Source organism: Equus caballus, chromosome 8 (assembly GCF_041296265.1).
Source record: "Equus caballus isolate H_3958 breed thoroughbred chromosome 8, TB-T2T, whole genome shotgun sequence".
In the NCBI taxonomy this organism is placed as follows: domain Eukaryota; kingdom Metazoa; phylum Chordata; class Mammalia; order Perissodactyla; family Equidae; genus Equus; species Equus caballus.
This window is the reverse complement of record NC_091691.1, coordinates 8,414,886-8,429,989: the sequence shown is the minus strand read 5'-3', so window position 1 is coordinate 8,429,989 and position 15,104 is coordinate 8,414,886. Positions and strand designations below refer to the sequence as shown.

Here is a 15,104-nt window from a genome sequence, read left to right as displayed (position 1 = left end):
AGACAGGGCATCCGAGAGGTGAGCAAGCAGAGTGCTCATGACGAGGCATTCCACAAAGGCCAAGGCTCTCACGGGGCCCTGGAGCTGTTCTCTGGACTGAGAGCTCCGGGTGTGCAGTCTAACAAGACCTTCTGAAGAAGCAAGCCCTGGGCTCCCTCTGCTGGGGTCAGGTGGGAACAGAGCCAATTTCATCAGAGCGGCCTTGTGTGGTCAAACAACACTCTCAAGCTCAGGGACCAAGGCTGTGGCCGGAATGGGGCATGGACTGTAAGTGAAGGGTAGAAAGACCAGGGACACTGTACCATCAGGCAGCCAGGGGAAGAGTTCCACTCCACCGGGCACCAGACCCGTGCCTCCTTTGGTGGTCTTTCTACAGCTGACACGAGGACTCTACTGGGACCAGGTAGGGGCAGTAGCAGGAGAGTCAAGCCAGGGCAGTGCTCTCATAAGTGAGGTTATTTCACCCTCCGGCCCCCTCAGTCTTCCTCCTGTCTTCCCACTCCTGGCTGTGGAACAAGACTGCCATGGTTGGGAGCTTCCTGGGGATGCCTGACCTGTGCAATCATTACTGTGCCTCAGCTCACCCTCCTCAAAACCCCCACAGGCACCCACCACAATCCTCCTCCCCCTGCCCAGGTAAGGACAACCTGGGATTGAGCTGAGCTGTGAAACAGAAATCCCAGCACCTTGGGAGAGACAGAGAAAAGGAAGAGCATGGTCTAAATTTGTCAACCTGATAATGTCTGCCAAATCTCATTTTCACATGCCCACTCTTTCCACTCGTCGTTAAGAAGCTAGGGCTCTGACCTGCCTACTCAATTGGCTATACGCTGTAGTCACTTTTATCATCTGCTGCATAGTAAGATAACTTCACCAATTAAAGTCAGTGAGAGCTTTCTAAATACCAGTGATGTGTCAGGACTTCTAGGCCATGTGGACATGACAACAGAAGTCAAGGCAGCCGTGAACCCCCTCAGAGCCAGGCGAGGGAGCAACCGAGAGCAACCCAGCACTGAGGCTCTCATCACACCTTCTCCCACGCCCCACTCTCCACAGCGCCTGCCCGATACCCTGCACTGATGGGGGTGATCAGCTCCGTGGCAGTCGTCACTTTGGCTTTGACCGTCATGATGTTGAGGTTCATGAGGTAGTAGAAAGTCAGGTGAAGCACACTGTCATCTGGAGGAAAAGAAGAGATCATTTAAAAGTTAAACATGAGAGCTGAGTCAAGAGCTTTATAAAAATGAAAGCCAACGAGGCTTTTAAGATATTTTACTGTAAAAACAAAAACTCGATGGCAATTTACTGCTGAGTAAAAAAAGCAGAGTGTCTACGAATTCTTTGCTATTCCTCCCTCAAGAGGTGGAGCTTCATTTCCCTCCCCTTGAGTGCGGGCTGGACTTTGAGACTCCACTTCTAACAAAGCTAATATGGAGAGGGAGCCATCACCAAGTAGATCCAGGTTAACATCACCAGCAATAAGACACAATGATACCATATACTCCTGCTGTGTTGTGATGATGAACACCACGTCTATGGTATTCTGCCCCAAAATGCATAATCTCAGTGTAATCAGGAGAAAACACTGGACAAGCCCAAGTGGAGAGACTTTTTACATAATAAATAAACCTTGCCATCAAAAGCATCAATGTCAGGAAAGACAAGCAAAGACTGAGGACCTGTCACTGCCCAGAGGAGACTAAGGGACATGACAACTAAAGGCACTGTGAGATCCTGGAACCGAAAAAGGACATTAGTGGAAAAACCAGGGAAATCAGAATAAATTCTGTAGTTAATAGTATTGTACCAATAAAACTAACATAGGTTTTGAACACCGTGTGGTGGGTAAGTAAGATGTTGACATTGGGGGAATTTGGGTGAAAAGCATATGAGAACTCTTTGTATTATCATAGCAACTCTTCTGAGTCTAAAACTATCTCAAAATAAAATGTTTTTTAAAAAAAGGCAAAGAGAGGACCAGTGTGTAGACTATGTTTCCATTTGTGTAAAAAATAAAAGGGGGAGAAGATAGACACTTGCACAAAAGCTTCTAAATGCATAGAATACTTCCAGAAAATACATTAGAAACCTGTCACAATGGTTGTCCTTGGAGGCAAAACCAAGGACCAGAGTCTGGGAGTCCGGGTGGGAGGGAAACTTACATTTAACTGTTAACTCTTATACTGCTGGTGGAATGCTTTATCATGTGCTCCTTTATCCACACAAAACCAGTTTCAATCATACGTTCTCTGCAGAATACAAGGTTCTACTTACACTTATTAAATTAAGCACGTTAGTCATATTACTCAAAATCTGCATACTCTTGCAACTTGTTCTGTATCTGACTTGTCAAATTCAGAAATTGGTGTCGTTTTTATCAAGCATCCCTTATTGTGTCTAGTTTTATTGCTACGGTTACAACTTTCATGCCAAACAATGAAGAAAAACAGAGAAATATGAAACCAGAATCTTTTCTTGGGCAAACAGGCCTCTGGCTTGCTGGACCCTGGGCACCTGCAGGTAACCGAACTCTTAGGTGCTATGGGATCCCCCAGAACAAGGGAAGACGGACCTTTGCACTTCAGGTCCAGCATAACGGACAGTGGGTGCCTCTTCAGCATCTCTTTGCGCTTGTCATCCAACTGAACTCCAAGCGTGGGTCGCCGGCGTTTCTGGGCAAAAGAAAGAAGGAAAGAACAGAGCAGATGCGGACTTGTGACAAACCTCCCCTTGCTCTCTCCCTACCAGCCAGGCCTCAGCACTGCTGCCTGGGACCTGCTGCTTCAGCTACCCAGCTGCCTGGCTCCCAGCAGACATTCTTTCAAACCTCTTTCTTCAGCTTCTAAGGAAGATGGCACCTGCCAACTAGCAGGCCCCAGTGCAGCTGCTTGGCACGCCCATGAAAGGAAACGGCTCTCACCGTGGTCTGCTCCTCCTCAGCATCTGAGTCGCTCTCGTCATCTGCAGCCAGAGAGAGAAAAGCTAGGGGTGAGGGGGCCCTGATGCTCCCTAAAGCACCTCATGGGCCATAAAGGGGCCCAGACCCTGTGTCATTTCCAAATTGGTTTTTTTAGAATAAATAACTTGTTGCTTCTTATTCAGTCTAGAAAACATGGTGATCCAAGGAAAAAAGAAAAGAAGAATTACCTACAATCCCACCACCTCTGTTTATTAAAGTACTTTTTAATGTCATCCTATGGACCACAAGCCCCTCCATTGGTAGTGGCGGTGGTAGCAATAACAGTAATATAAATAACAAATACAAAAATAGCAGCTCATATAATGTGAGAGGCTGCTATGTGCTGAGGATGATGCTAAGGGCTTCGCATGGATGACCTCATTTAATCGACATAACAATTCTACGTGAAGTATTACTGTCCTGTTTTGAGGTGAGTAAACTGAGGCTCAGAAATGTTAAAGAGCTTCCCTGGGATCAGTGACCCATTGAGTAGCAGGGCTGAAACCCACAGTCAGTGCTTTCCCCTGTTTACCCCTGAGCATCAAGACATTAAAGTCGAGCTACCTGCTACTCAGAACTAGTACTGCTAATTTCCAAAGGACCAGCCCTGCCCTTAGGCGGTGACGTGGTGTCCCTGGAACCAGCTGTGGAAGACATGGGGGAGGATCCCAACCACATCACCTTGAGAGTCCTCGGGAGGCTTAAACAGAGCCTTGGCTTCATCCACACTGCCTTCGATCGCCACGGACAACGTCTTATCTGGGAGCGAGAAAAAGCTTCACATGACAGCTGCTGAGGCAAGGAGCTGAGGTACACAAGCAGGTCAGCTCTGGGAATGCGTTCCTTCTGCCTTTGTCACAGCTCCTTACTGACTAGGGGTGGGAGGGCAAAAGCCCTTTCTCCAGACGCAGAGGAACAAGGTAGGAAACTTGTCTTTTTTCCATCATTTACTGAGAACAAAGAACCCAAAGTTCAGGTTCTTGTATAAGCATCACCTGAGACCACGGTGAATCTCTCTCTTCTCAGGCTTACGCCAAGGTACAGAAATCTCAATCTAGGGCCTGAAGTCATATGGTACCCTTCTGCCAATTGTCTTAAAGGTTCTCATCCAGAAGCCCCTAACTGTCCACATCCCAGAAACAATGGCTCTCAGCTGACTAAGTGCTTATTCTCTATTCTGCACTACACCAAGCACCTGGTTGGCACCATTACATTAAATCGGGAGGCAGTAGGACAATGGGTAGGAACTTGAACCGGCAGTCCAGTCCTAGGCCCGAGTCCCTGCCCCACCAATTCCCAAACACATGGCCTGGGAAGTTACGTCACTGCTCTGAGCCCTAGTTTCTGCATCTATGAAATCAGGACTTGAGAAACGGTAGTTGCCCAGTTGGGTGGTGAGGACTGAATGAGCTGATGCTTTTAATTTTAATTATAAAATTATTTTCTTTAAATAAATTTTTAATCTTCACAACAACACTGTAGGAGCAATACTTTTATTATAGCCATTTACAGATGAGAAAATGAAGGCTCAGAGAAGTTAGATATAATAGCCAGGAAGTAGATAAGCTAGGATTCAAGACCAGGTCTTTTCAACTTGACCTTAGTGTCTCGAGCTCGAAGCCAAGCGTCCTATTCCAGGCACCAGGCCTGATCCCTCCTTGAGTGACGTCTGGACCTGCCTTTCTGGCACTGCATGGGTCTAGTGCTGGGAGGTCAGACAGGCCACAACTCCTGCTCCATTCAAAAGGGCATACAGATTACAGATAGTTGCAGGAGTCTGAAACAATTTGCTCAACTGCACTAAGGAGGGATGGCAAACTTCCCCAAAGTGGTAGGCCACTGAGATAATATTTCCAGGTGGCTGACTACTACTCTTTCTGACAACCCTGCATGAACTATCACACCTCACTCCAAACAAGCTGGTTGCCCCCATCAACGACTGGCAAATGCCATACTATTCTTTTGAGTAGTTTAATCCTACAGTGAATTCTACAGTAAAATGGGAATGGAAACACAAAAGAAAATTACTCACCCTGTCTAGGGGGCTGGGAGGATTTCATATGAGCTGATGATGGAAACAGGAGGGAGAACAAAGGGTAGGGAGAGATCCAGAAGGACCAGGAAGACACAAGAAGAGAGACAGTAATGTGTTGGTGCCCATGGCTAGGAGAAGCATGCACTATTGCAATATATGACCGATGCAGGGCTGGCGGGGGGCGGGGCAGAGCAGGGGGAGGGGAGGGGAGAATAATTTAGGTGCTGGGTGAAAGCTGCAGTAGGGCAAGAGGTGGTCTCCAAAAACTTCCCAAAACCCTAGTGGAGTAAAGGGCTGCCCTTAAGCTTAATGAGGACACATCCTTTCACTTGGTAATTCACTGTAATGACATACAGCCTGTTTAGGGCATGGTGAGAGACTGGGAGAGCTGGCTAGGATCTGTGTTCACCAAGCCCACTCTGTAAAGCAGAACAAGAGGCACCAATCCACCTGCCAAGCACGCCTTGATGGGGTGAGTGCCTGGGAGCCCAGACAGGCTGCCTAGGCACTGTACCCAAGAGCCAACCAGCCAGACTCATCAGAGATTCAAAGCCATCCATTCTGAAATGCCCATCACGTTAGTCCAGCCTCAGGCCAGCTGGTCAGAGCAGCCATGCTGGGCGGTGCAGAGGGGAGGCAGCGTCTGTCACCTGAGGGCTTCTGAGCAGGGCCAGGGAGTTTTCCTCAGCAGGCAGTGCTTCCAAATGACTCAGTCGGCCACGGCTGCTGCTCCCACAGCCCCTCCTCCTCCCCCAGCTCCCGCACTCACCACAAGCCTGACCATATGCAGTAGCCTGGACAAAGAGGACATAGAGGGGAGGCGGCAGGTGTCTGGCTGTCTCATATTGCTTGTGAGCCTGGTCGAATGGCATAAACAGGTACTCCTGCACTGGGAGGGAAGCCTGCATGCAACGAAAGAAGGATTTTTGTTTTCTCGTTTCAGGCAGTCCACATATGAATATGTGGCTAAAAACCATTTAGTTTTTTATTTATGAAAGTGATATGTGATAAGCTAACAGAACTATGAGACGGATAAAAGGTCAATACAAAAAATTCAGGGCCGGCCCGGTGGCACAGCAGTTAAGCGCGCATGTTCCGCTTTGGTGTCCCAGGTTCGCCGGTTCGGATCCCGGGTGCGGACATGGCACCGCTTGGCAAGCCATGCTGGGGCAGGCGTCCCACATATAAAGTAGAGGGAGATGGGCACGGATGTTAGCTCAGGGCCAGTCTTCCTCAGCAAAAAGAGGAGGATTGGCAGCAGACGTTAGCTCAGGGCTAATCTTCCTCAAAAAAAAATCAATTGTCAGGCTGGCCTGGTGGCACAGTGGTTAAGTTCTTATGCTCCACTTTGGCGGCCTGGAGTTCGCCAGTTCGGATCCCGGGCGTGGACCTATGCACCGCTTATCAAGCCATGCTGTGGCAGGCATCCCACATATAAAGTAGAAGAAGATGGGCACAGATGTTAGCTCAGGGTCAATCTTCCTCAAAAAAAAAAAAAAAATCCCCATGGAGAATATCTCCACGACCCTGGGACAGAGATTTCTTAAACAGGACACAAAAGCACTAACCATAATGGAAAATACTGATAATTAGTTAACATTAAAATTAAGAACAGCTGCTCATTAAAAGATATCATTACAAGAGTGAAAAGGAAAGTCACAGAGTAGGTACAGTATCCGCAGAAGATTCCTCTCTAGAAAATATGAAGAATTACAAGCAATCCAACAGAAAAATGGGCAAAAGACTTGAACAGGCTCTTCACAAAAGGGGTAATCCAAAATCCAATAAGCATATAAAAGGTGCTGTGCTCAACAACACTGGTCCCCTGGGAAAGGGAAATTAAAACCATAAGCAATGCCCTTCAGAATGGCTAAAATTAAAAAGACTGACAATATCAAGTATTGACAAGGATGTGGAGCAATTAGAACTCTCATAGGCTGCTGGGGAGAGTTCCCATAAATCAGTACGATCACTTTAGAAAACTGTTTCAGTGTCTACCAAAGCTACATAAATGCACAGCATACTCTGTAACCCAGAAGTTTCACTCCTGGGTATATATTCAACAAGGTATGTAGACATGTGCACCAAAGGACACATATAAGAATATTTGTAGCAGCATTATTCATATTAGCTCCAAACTGGAAACACCCACAATCAAATATTAAACATCAATGAAAATAAATGAACTCCTGGTACTCACAACAGCATAGATGAATCTCATAAACATACTGTTGAGCAAAAGAAGCCAGATACAAGAGTCTGTACTACATGATTCCGTTTGTATAAGTTCAAAAACAGGCCAAACTAACCTATGATGTTAGAAGTCAAGATAATGGTTACTGAGGGGTGGGAGGAGATAAGTGACCAGAAAGGGGAATAAAGTAGTTTCTGGAAAAGTGATAATGTTCTTCTTAATTTGGGTGCTGGTTACACAGATGTGTTCACTTAGTGAATATTCACTGAGCAGTACACTTATGAGCCATATGCTTTTCTATATGTAAAATTATTCTTTAAAAAGCAATATATGTACATTGCTTTAAAAAGTTGTATTCAAGTTTCTAAAGCAAAAACTTCCAGTTCCCAACGCCCAACAGCAACCGTTAAGGTTTGGTTTGAATACAGACTTTGCTAAGCATACACTGGACTCACACATGTATATATCCTTACAGATACTTTGTAAATGAAGGTATGCAAATGAGGCCATACTTTATGTTCTACAACTAGCACTGTTTTGACAATATGATAGATCTTCTTTCTGTCCAGTTATTCTACCAGTGGTATGATGTTCCTTATTTCCATCACAACTGTAAGCCTGTAAATACAAGAATTTATTCAACCCATACCCTATTTAGAAACATTTAGAGAGTTTCCAGTTAACAGGAAAAATTAAGTACAACACAAACTTGGAGTTTCTGTTTTCTTTTTGTCCTATTACAAAGTGCTGAGAATATTTGTTAACAATTCTAATTATACACCTAAAGTTGAAGGAAGAAAATGTAGATCTTGCCAAATCCTAGAAAAGGGAATTTATAATTTCTCTAGGGTCCTTTCGCAAAGTTCTTCCATATTAATCATTTACCTTGCTGCACAAAACCACAAGGATTTAGACCAAACGTGATTTCACAAAGCAAACAAAAATAGGTCACCTATATAGAAAGACATTTTACAGATAAAGTGGGGGCTTTTCCTCCTAAGGTACACAACAGTTTTCAAATACAAGTAAATTTCTTTTCAGAGTGAGTAGATCTGCTGAGCATCTGCCCCTGAGGTACAGTCGAGGGATCTAACAGATATCCACAGAAGCGTGCTTAGATGCCTGGAGACTGTGGCGCTGTTCGAGACCATGCAGTGTGTAAACTAAACTTAGAGTTTACAAGAGTGTTTTACCTGGAAGAGGCTCTGGGTGAAAAGAAAATGTCCCAGGTAAATGTGTGTATTTGTTCCTGAGCCCATGTGGCCAGCATTTCTTCAACCTAGGACACAACCTTATCGTACCAGGGGGTAGGACTACAGACAGGGCCGTCCTTGCACCGAGCTCTAACATTGATTTGGGTAAGAGACCCTACAAAACCCAAAGGGTGAGGCTGCTGGCAGCCTCAGGTCAGCAAGGCCTCACTGGGTGGTGAAGGCAAAGCAAAAGACCGAGGAAGGAAGGTGATGTAGGGGGAAGACCTCACCTGCATGATGCTGTTGAGACGAGGCTGGAGGCTGCTCAGGTACTCCTTCTTCACCTCGATCTCCTTGAGGATCTTCTCCTTGTTGGACAGGCACTCTCGGTACTTCTCCGCCAGCCTGTTGGGGTGAGGAAGGACAGAGCACTGTCACAGAAATGCTCCCCACGGACACCCCGACACACCTGTTCACTGTCAGACTCTATCTAATGACAGCAGTCATGATTAACTGCTAATGTTTATCTAGCACTTACTATTTGCCAGGCACTGTGGAGAACTCTTTACAAACATTACCACATTTAATCCTTATAAAAACCCTGGAAGATATGGACTTTTCCTATTCCTAGAAGGTTCAGGGAGGTAGATAACTTGCCCAAGGTCATCTAAGAGCAAGCACAGAGCTGGGCTCTAAATCCAAGCCTGTCTGGCTCCAGAAGCTCTGCCTGTGACCACCAGGGAATGCCCTGGGGTCATGTGCTGCTCCATTTCTTGCCTCAGAGGCTAGACCCAGAAATTTTACAAACATTAAAGCTACAGGACCCAAAGGAGCCCACAGACTGGCCTGAGTGGGGCAGGGTGGGGATGGATTCCAGACCAGTGCCACAGGAATGCAACACTCACGGCTTAGCCTGTGCCCAGGGCAAGCAGTGTACTCAACAAGGCAGTGAACAGCCAGTGCCATCTGCTAAAAAATTGACACCAATTCCCTAAGAACCAGAATCAGTGCTTATTAGATTCATAGAGAGACCAAAGGCACAGAACACAGTGTAACAGAAAAAGGCAAGGGATTAAAAACAGCAGCTTCTCCGAGGGAAAACAGAGCAGATGTGTCAACCATAAGCCCTAGAATTCATGGACAAATAGGAAAGGGAAAAAAGTCACCATAATGGAAGGGATACAACCATGAAAAGTCCAGTAAGAAAAAAAAATACACTGTACTCTTAGAAAGACCTAGATTAAACTACACAGTATAAACATTCTATTTACAACTAATAAATAAAAGCTCTTTACTAGTAGAGAAATGTTTTATATGTAAAGGTATGCCTTGAAGCATTATTTATGATAGCAAAAAATTGGAACCACCTAGAAGTCCAATCCTACAGGGAGACAATTATGTGAATTACAATTTGTCTATACAGTGGAATGCTGTACAACCTTCTACAATAATGTTTGCAAAGTTTTATAATACCACAAGGATATGCTTATAGGCAGAGGAAAAGGTTAAAAAGAAAGATTTATGGTACAAAAGGTATTTAGGTCTCAGGCTAAAATTCTCAAAGAAAGGTTACTCTAACTTTCTGCTAAGAGCCTTAAGCAATTCCTGTCCCACCCATGATGCGGTTGACCAAGTTTGAACCATAAAGTGTGAATTAACACAAAGTGGGACTTGGTCTTAGAGACTATTCTGCCAGTTCCACAGTGCTTTGCTATCTGATCCTGGGTCATGACAAAGCACCGTCCCTCATGGTTAAAGGTCCATGTCTGCACAGGTTAACAAGATCAGGAAGGAGGAAATGCCACCTTTTCCGCTGCTCCAGTTCCCAGTCCAGACGTGCGAGGGTTTGCTGGTGAGGGTCTCCCATGGTGACTTCAGCCTTGCTGATATCTGGAGGAGCCTCCTTATAAAACTCCTCTAAACTGACCAGATCAATTTCTTCGTGCTTTGACCTGCAGGCAAAAATTGGATGTCAAGGTGCCACTCGCTGGAACCTAAACTGTGCCTTAAGCAGGCCCACAGTTCCCCCCAGTGGATGCCCACTTAGCCCTGGTCTGCAACTACTCAGGAACTTGGAACCCAGTCTTCTCAGCAAATGCTCATGAGCAGACGTTTCAGTCTGAAGAGAGGTAGTTGGTGACATGCCACAAGATCCTTATCCATGCTGTCCAACCTTTCTACCCATGAATTAGCTAAAGACCTGGAAGGGATGCTTATCAAATTTACAGATGACTCCAAGCTGAGCAAGAGAGCTAAGAGCTTAAAGAATCAAATAAAAACACTAACGTTTAGGCCTAGACTGTCAAGATGAAGCCAAGAAATGCCATTTAACAGGAATAAACTTGAGAATGCACTTAAATTCAAAACATTAACTGCATAAGCATAGGACAGGGAAGATTCAGCATGGCATGAACAGATGTGAAAGAGATCTACCGACTTTGTTACATGTATAGTGACACACATGTATAAAAGAAATCCAATATTCTTTGTTGCATTAACATAGTGCTCAAGCTGTGGAGAGATGATGGTAATAACAGCAGTTATATTATTTACAAAAGCCAAGACGTGGAAACAACCTAAGTGCCCATCAATGGATGAATGGATAAAGAAGATGCAGTGTGCGCACACGCACACACAGAGGAATACTACTCAGCCATAAAAAAAGACAAAATCATGCCATTTGCAATAACATGGATGGGCCTAGAGGGTATTATACTAAGTGAAATAAGTCCGATGGAGAAAGTCAAATATTGCATGACGTCACTCATATGTGGAAGATAAATAAACAAACACATAGATACAGAGAACACACCAGTGGTTACCAGAGGGGAAAGGGTGTTGGGGAGGGTGAAAGTGTCAAAGGGGAACATTTGTACTGTGATGGATGGAAACTAGACTTCTGGTGGTGAATGTGATGTAGTGTATACAGAAATCAAAATATAATGATGTATATCTGAAATCTATATAATGTTATAAACCAATGTGACCTAAATTAAAAAAAATAAATAACAACAGCTGCCAAGTATTAAGAACCAACTGTATGCCATCCTGACCTCCCTTAATTTTCACAGCAACTCTGTAAGATGGGGATTTTTGTCTCCATTTTTCAAGTGAGATGTGGCTTCCATAGGTAAGCAGCTTGCTCAAAGTCACACAGCTCTGAGCGGCAGAGCTGGGATTTGAACCCAGGCTGTCTAATTTCAGGGCCCATGCTGCTTCCACGTGGCCACTTGCCTCCCCACAGGGCCAAGTTCTGTTGTATTCTGGGTTCATCCGCTTTCATCTGAGTAAGAGTTAGAGGTAGGGCATCACATTCTTTTGTTTTTATACCTTCTTTGTATGTAAATAGTTTAAGACTCACAAGAAGTTTCAAAAATAGTACTGAGAGATTATTTCCTCTGTGTACCCTTCCTCCATGTTCCCGCAATGATAATATCTTATCTAAGCACAGTATATTGTCAAAACTAGGAAAGTGACAATAGTACCATACCGTTAACTCAGGTTCAGACTTGATGTGGATTTCACCTCTATTAGTATTTAAGTATTACTATGCGATGTATTTGTGAAACAGATAGACACCTCTTAAAAATCAGCACCCAGGGACCGGCCCGGTGGCACAGCAGTTAAGTGTGCATGTTCTGCTTTAGCAGCCTGGGGTTCGCCAGTTTGGATCCCAGGTGCGGACATGGCACCACTTGGCAAGCCATGCTATGGTAGGCATCCCAGATATAAAGTAGAGGAAGATGGGCATGAATGTTAGCTCAGGGCCAGTCTTCCTCAGCAAAAAATAAGAGGAGGATTGGCAGCAGATGTTAGCTCGGGACTGATCTTCCTCAAAAAAAAAAAAAATCAGTGCCCATCATTATTAAAAATACACTGGACCCAATGTCTAACGTGGCCCCCCTAATCCCAAGTTTATAACACATAAAACCTGCCTCCCTTCAGTTTGCACAAATAGGTCTGATCAAGCAAATACACGTTCCTTCTCTTCCTCTGTCGACTCCCTCTTTCTCATCACCCAGCTTGGTTTTGCCAAGAGGCATCACAGCTTAAAGACACTGACAAAGTGTCGTTGTTCACCTGAAGGCAGCTAAGCAGCAAGAAGTTTAGGTTCCAAAGAATAAAATCTACTTGCAAAAATGAATTGCTAGAACTTTAGAGAGGAAAGCTGGGCCAAAAGGTTAAAAGGATGTAACTGGGAAGTGAGTTTCTCCCATACAAGGTGCCCTGCACTCAACTGGTAATGCCAAGGCCCCTGCTGGGGAGAGAGAACTGCTTTTCACCAGGTTCAGAGCTCAGAATTCAAAAGGGTCAGACGGGCTCCTGAGGTTCTTTGTGTGGCCTAAAACTACTGCTTCCCATTCGCCCACGCAAAGCAGTCTATTCTCCCTTCTCCCCGATCCTGCAGTCTCCAAACTCATCTGACTTCTTTCTAAAAAGACTGGCTCACACTGAGCTATGCAGGAAAAAGCAATTACCAACAGACCATCTGTGCCAAAGCCCTGTCTTCCAAAACTTACTTAAACTCCAGACATTTGGTGATCTCCTTCTGCAGGTGCATCACCTCATACAACAGGTTCTGGAGCTGCAGGTGATACGCGTCTACTTTCTGCTTGGCCTGAAAGGACAAGGTCAGAGGTGAGTGGGGTAAGTCAGGGTGGAATGGGGCAGGGCAGAGCAGCAGCAAACTCCTAGGAGGGAATGGGCAGGAGGCGGCGTTAAACCTCTCAACTCCTACCTCATGGGTTTGATCTCTTCCTTTCTTCAACCTGATGTGGGCTAATCGGTTAAGCTTCTTCAGAGTCATGAAATGCACACAGCTCTGGATTCTCCGATCTTCTATCTCAACTGCCTGTGGGCAAAGAAAACTGGTTTAGACCCTGACAACAGGTGCTGGCTCAGTTTCCTTCAGCCCCTCACTACTGACCCATCCTCCCCCAGGGCCAAAAACAGACACTGGAGGGAAGCTCAGAACCATGAGCAATGTCAGAAGGAAATGGAAGAAAGACTGCATCAATGAAGTGCTGAACGTTTCTAGGCAAAAAAAGCAACTTCTGCTTGGACCAAAGTAAAAGAATTGAAGACGGAGCAAGTACAGCTAAGGCACAATTAATATCTGTCCCTAAATACCGTACACAGAGATGCTACCAAAAGCAACATCTTGCCACACAATTTGACCTCTAAAAATAACATTACAGAATAATTTAAATGAAAATAACAGAATTATAGCTGTAAAGCTTGGCTATAATAAAATAGATAGGATGTAGAATGTAATACTCTTAACAATATTGGCCAGTCTAACTATAAATAAGTGAGATTCCTGGAAAAATATGGATTGTTTTGTTTTGAACTTATCTATCTAGTTTTCAGTCACACTGTTTAGTTTCTCTGCCCTGAAGCCTGGTTTACTCATTTACTATTAATGATAATTTCACTTTTAGTCTATGATTTACTTGGATAGATCCATCCTTATAATGGCAAAGGAATTTACATGTACCATCTCTTCTCAACACCTCGTAAAATGACTAGCACTTAATAAATATCAGTTGGATGAATTATCAAGTTACAGTTATGGAAAAATTAACTATCCTGTACTTTCATTACTATAATTTGTGATTGAGTGATGATGAGACCTTCTAATAAATTAATAGGCAGGGGGCCGGCCAGGTGGCACAGCAGTTAAGTGCGCACGTGCCACTTCGGCGTCCCAGGGTTTACCAGTTCGGATCCCAGGTGCGGACATGGCACCGCTTGGCAAGCCATGCTATGGTAGGCATCCCACATATAAAGCAGAGGAAGATGGGCATGGATGTTAGCTCAGGGCCAGTCTTCCCCAGCAAAAAGAGGATTGGCAGTAGTTAGCTCAGGGTTAATATTCCTCAAAAAAAAAATAAATACGCAGGTCTCTGGAGCCCCTAGGTCCCAACCACCTGATCATGGCTAGGATAGAAGACTAAGATCAAGAGCTCTGGCAGGTGCAAAATAGGTCCATCCGTGCAGACCCACCAATTTCATGTCCACCCAGCCCCACTCCTTACCACATCCTTGCCTCCCCGGCTCTTCAGGTCCTGGATCTCGGCCATGAGCCTCTGCAGCTCCTGGCATGTGTACTTGTACAGCTCATAGTCTCTGCCTGGGTCCCGCAGGTCCACCTCAGCCTCCTCACTGTAGTATTTACCTTCCTGTGGAGGCAAAGATAGAGGCCTTGGGTGGCGAGTAGAAGTCCCCCTGTTGGGACCAGGACACTGGTTGAGATCAATAACAATGAAGCCCCAAGTCAAGTCTCTAAAGGATCTGGTCCTCACATGCTTTTCTTCTTTTCAGAATGGAAAAGAATTCATCTTTTCCTCTTTCTCCTTATAAAGTAATGCATGCTTAGTATCAGAGAAACATAGTTAGGAGTATCAAAAACAAAATGAAAAATTGCCTGTAATCTCACTTCCCAGCTTGAAATAACTCCATTGTTAATACTGTGGATAAATACAAATTTTATTTTTAAACAAAATGCGATCATATCCTCCATGCTATTTAGTATCATTTCCCATCCCAATAAATATAAGTCTCCATTGAAATGGATGCATGGTAGTCTACTAGAGAGATGAAGTAGAATTCATTTAACCAAATTCATACTGATGGGTGTTTAAATGGTCAAATCAAGTTTCAGCAGAGACTAAAATATCATCTTGGTCTCCCAGCCTTTAGAGGAAACAGAACACATCATTT

At 44.7% G+C, this 15,104-nt stretch overlaps 1 protein-coding gene across 11 annotated transcripts in view; it reads right to left on the bottom strand.

Annotated features, from left to right (window-relative positions):
* THOC5 (THO complex subunit 5) overlaps positions 1-15,104 on the bottom strand; it is a 30,957-nt gene that overhangs the window by 12,960 nt on the left and 2,893 nt on the right. For 6 of the 11 annotated variants that reach the window (XM_005612458.4, XM_005612457.4, XM_023646884.2 and 3 more), the window contains 11 exons: positions 14,420-14,563; positions 13,120-13,233; positions 12,902-12,999; positions 10,187-10,333; positions 8,672-8,786; positions 5,764-5,896; positions 4,992-5,024; positions 3,641-3,718; positions 2,921-2,961; positions 2,573-2,672; positions 1,071-1,179 (listed from right to left, as the gene is read on the bottom strand). In XM_005612458.4, coding sequence (XP_005612515.1) covers positions 1,071-1,179; positions 2,573-2,672; positions 2,921-2,961; positions 3,641-3,718; positions 4,992-5,024; positions 5,764-5,896; positions 8,672-8,786; positions 10,187-10,333; positions 12,902-12,999; positions 13,120-13,233; positions 14,420-14,563 — 1,112 coding nt within the window. The remainder of the gene's footprint in view (positions 1-1,070; positions 1,180-2,572; positions 2,673-2,920; positions 2,962-3,640; positions 3,719-4,991; positions 5,025-5,763; positions 5,897-8,671; positions 8,787-10,186; positions 10,334-12,901; positions 13,000-13,119; positions 13,234-14,419; positions 14,564-15,104) is intronic. The other 5 variants (XM_070219797.1, XM_070219798.1, XM_014742025.3 and 2 more) reach the window with 1 other exon arrangement.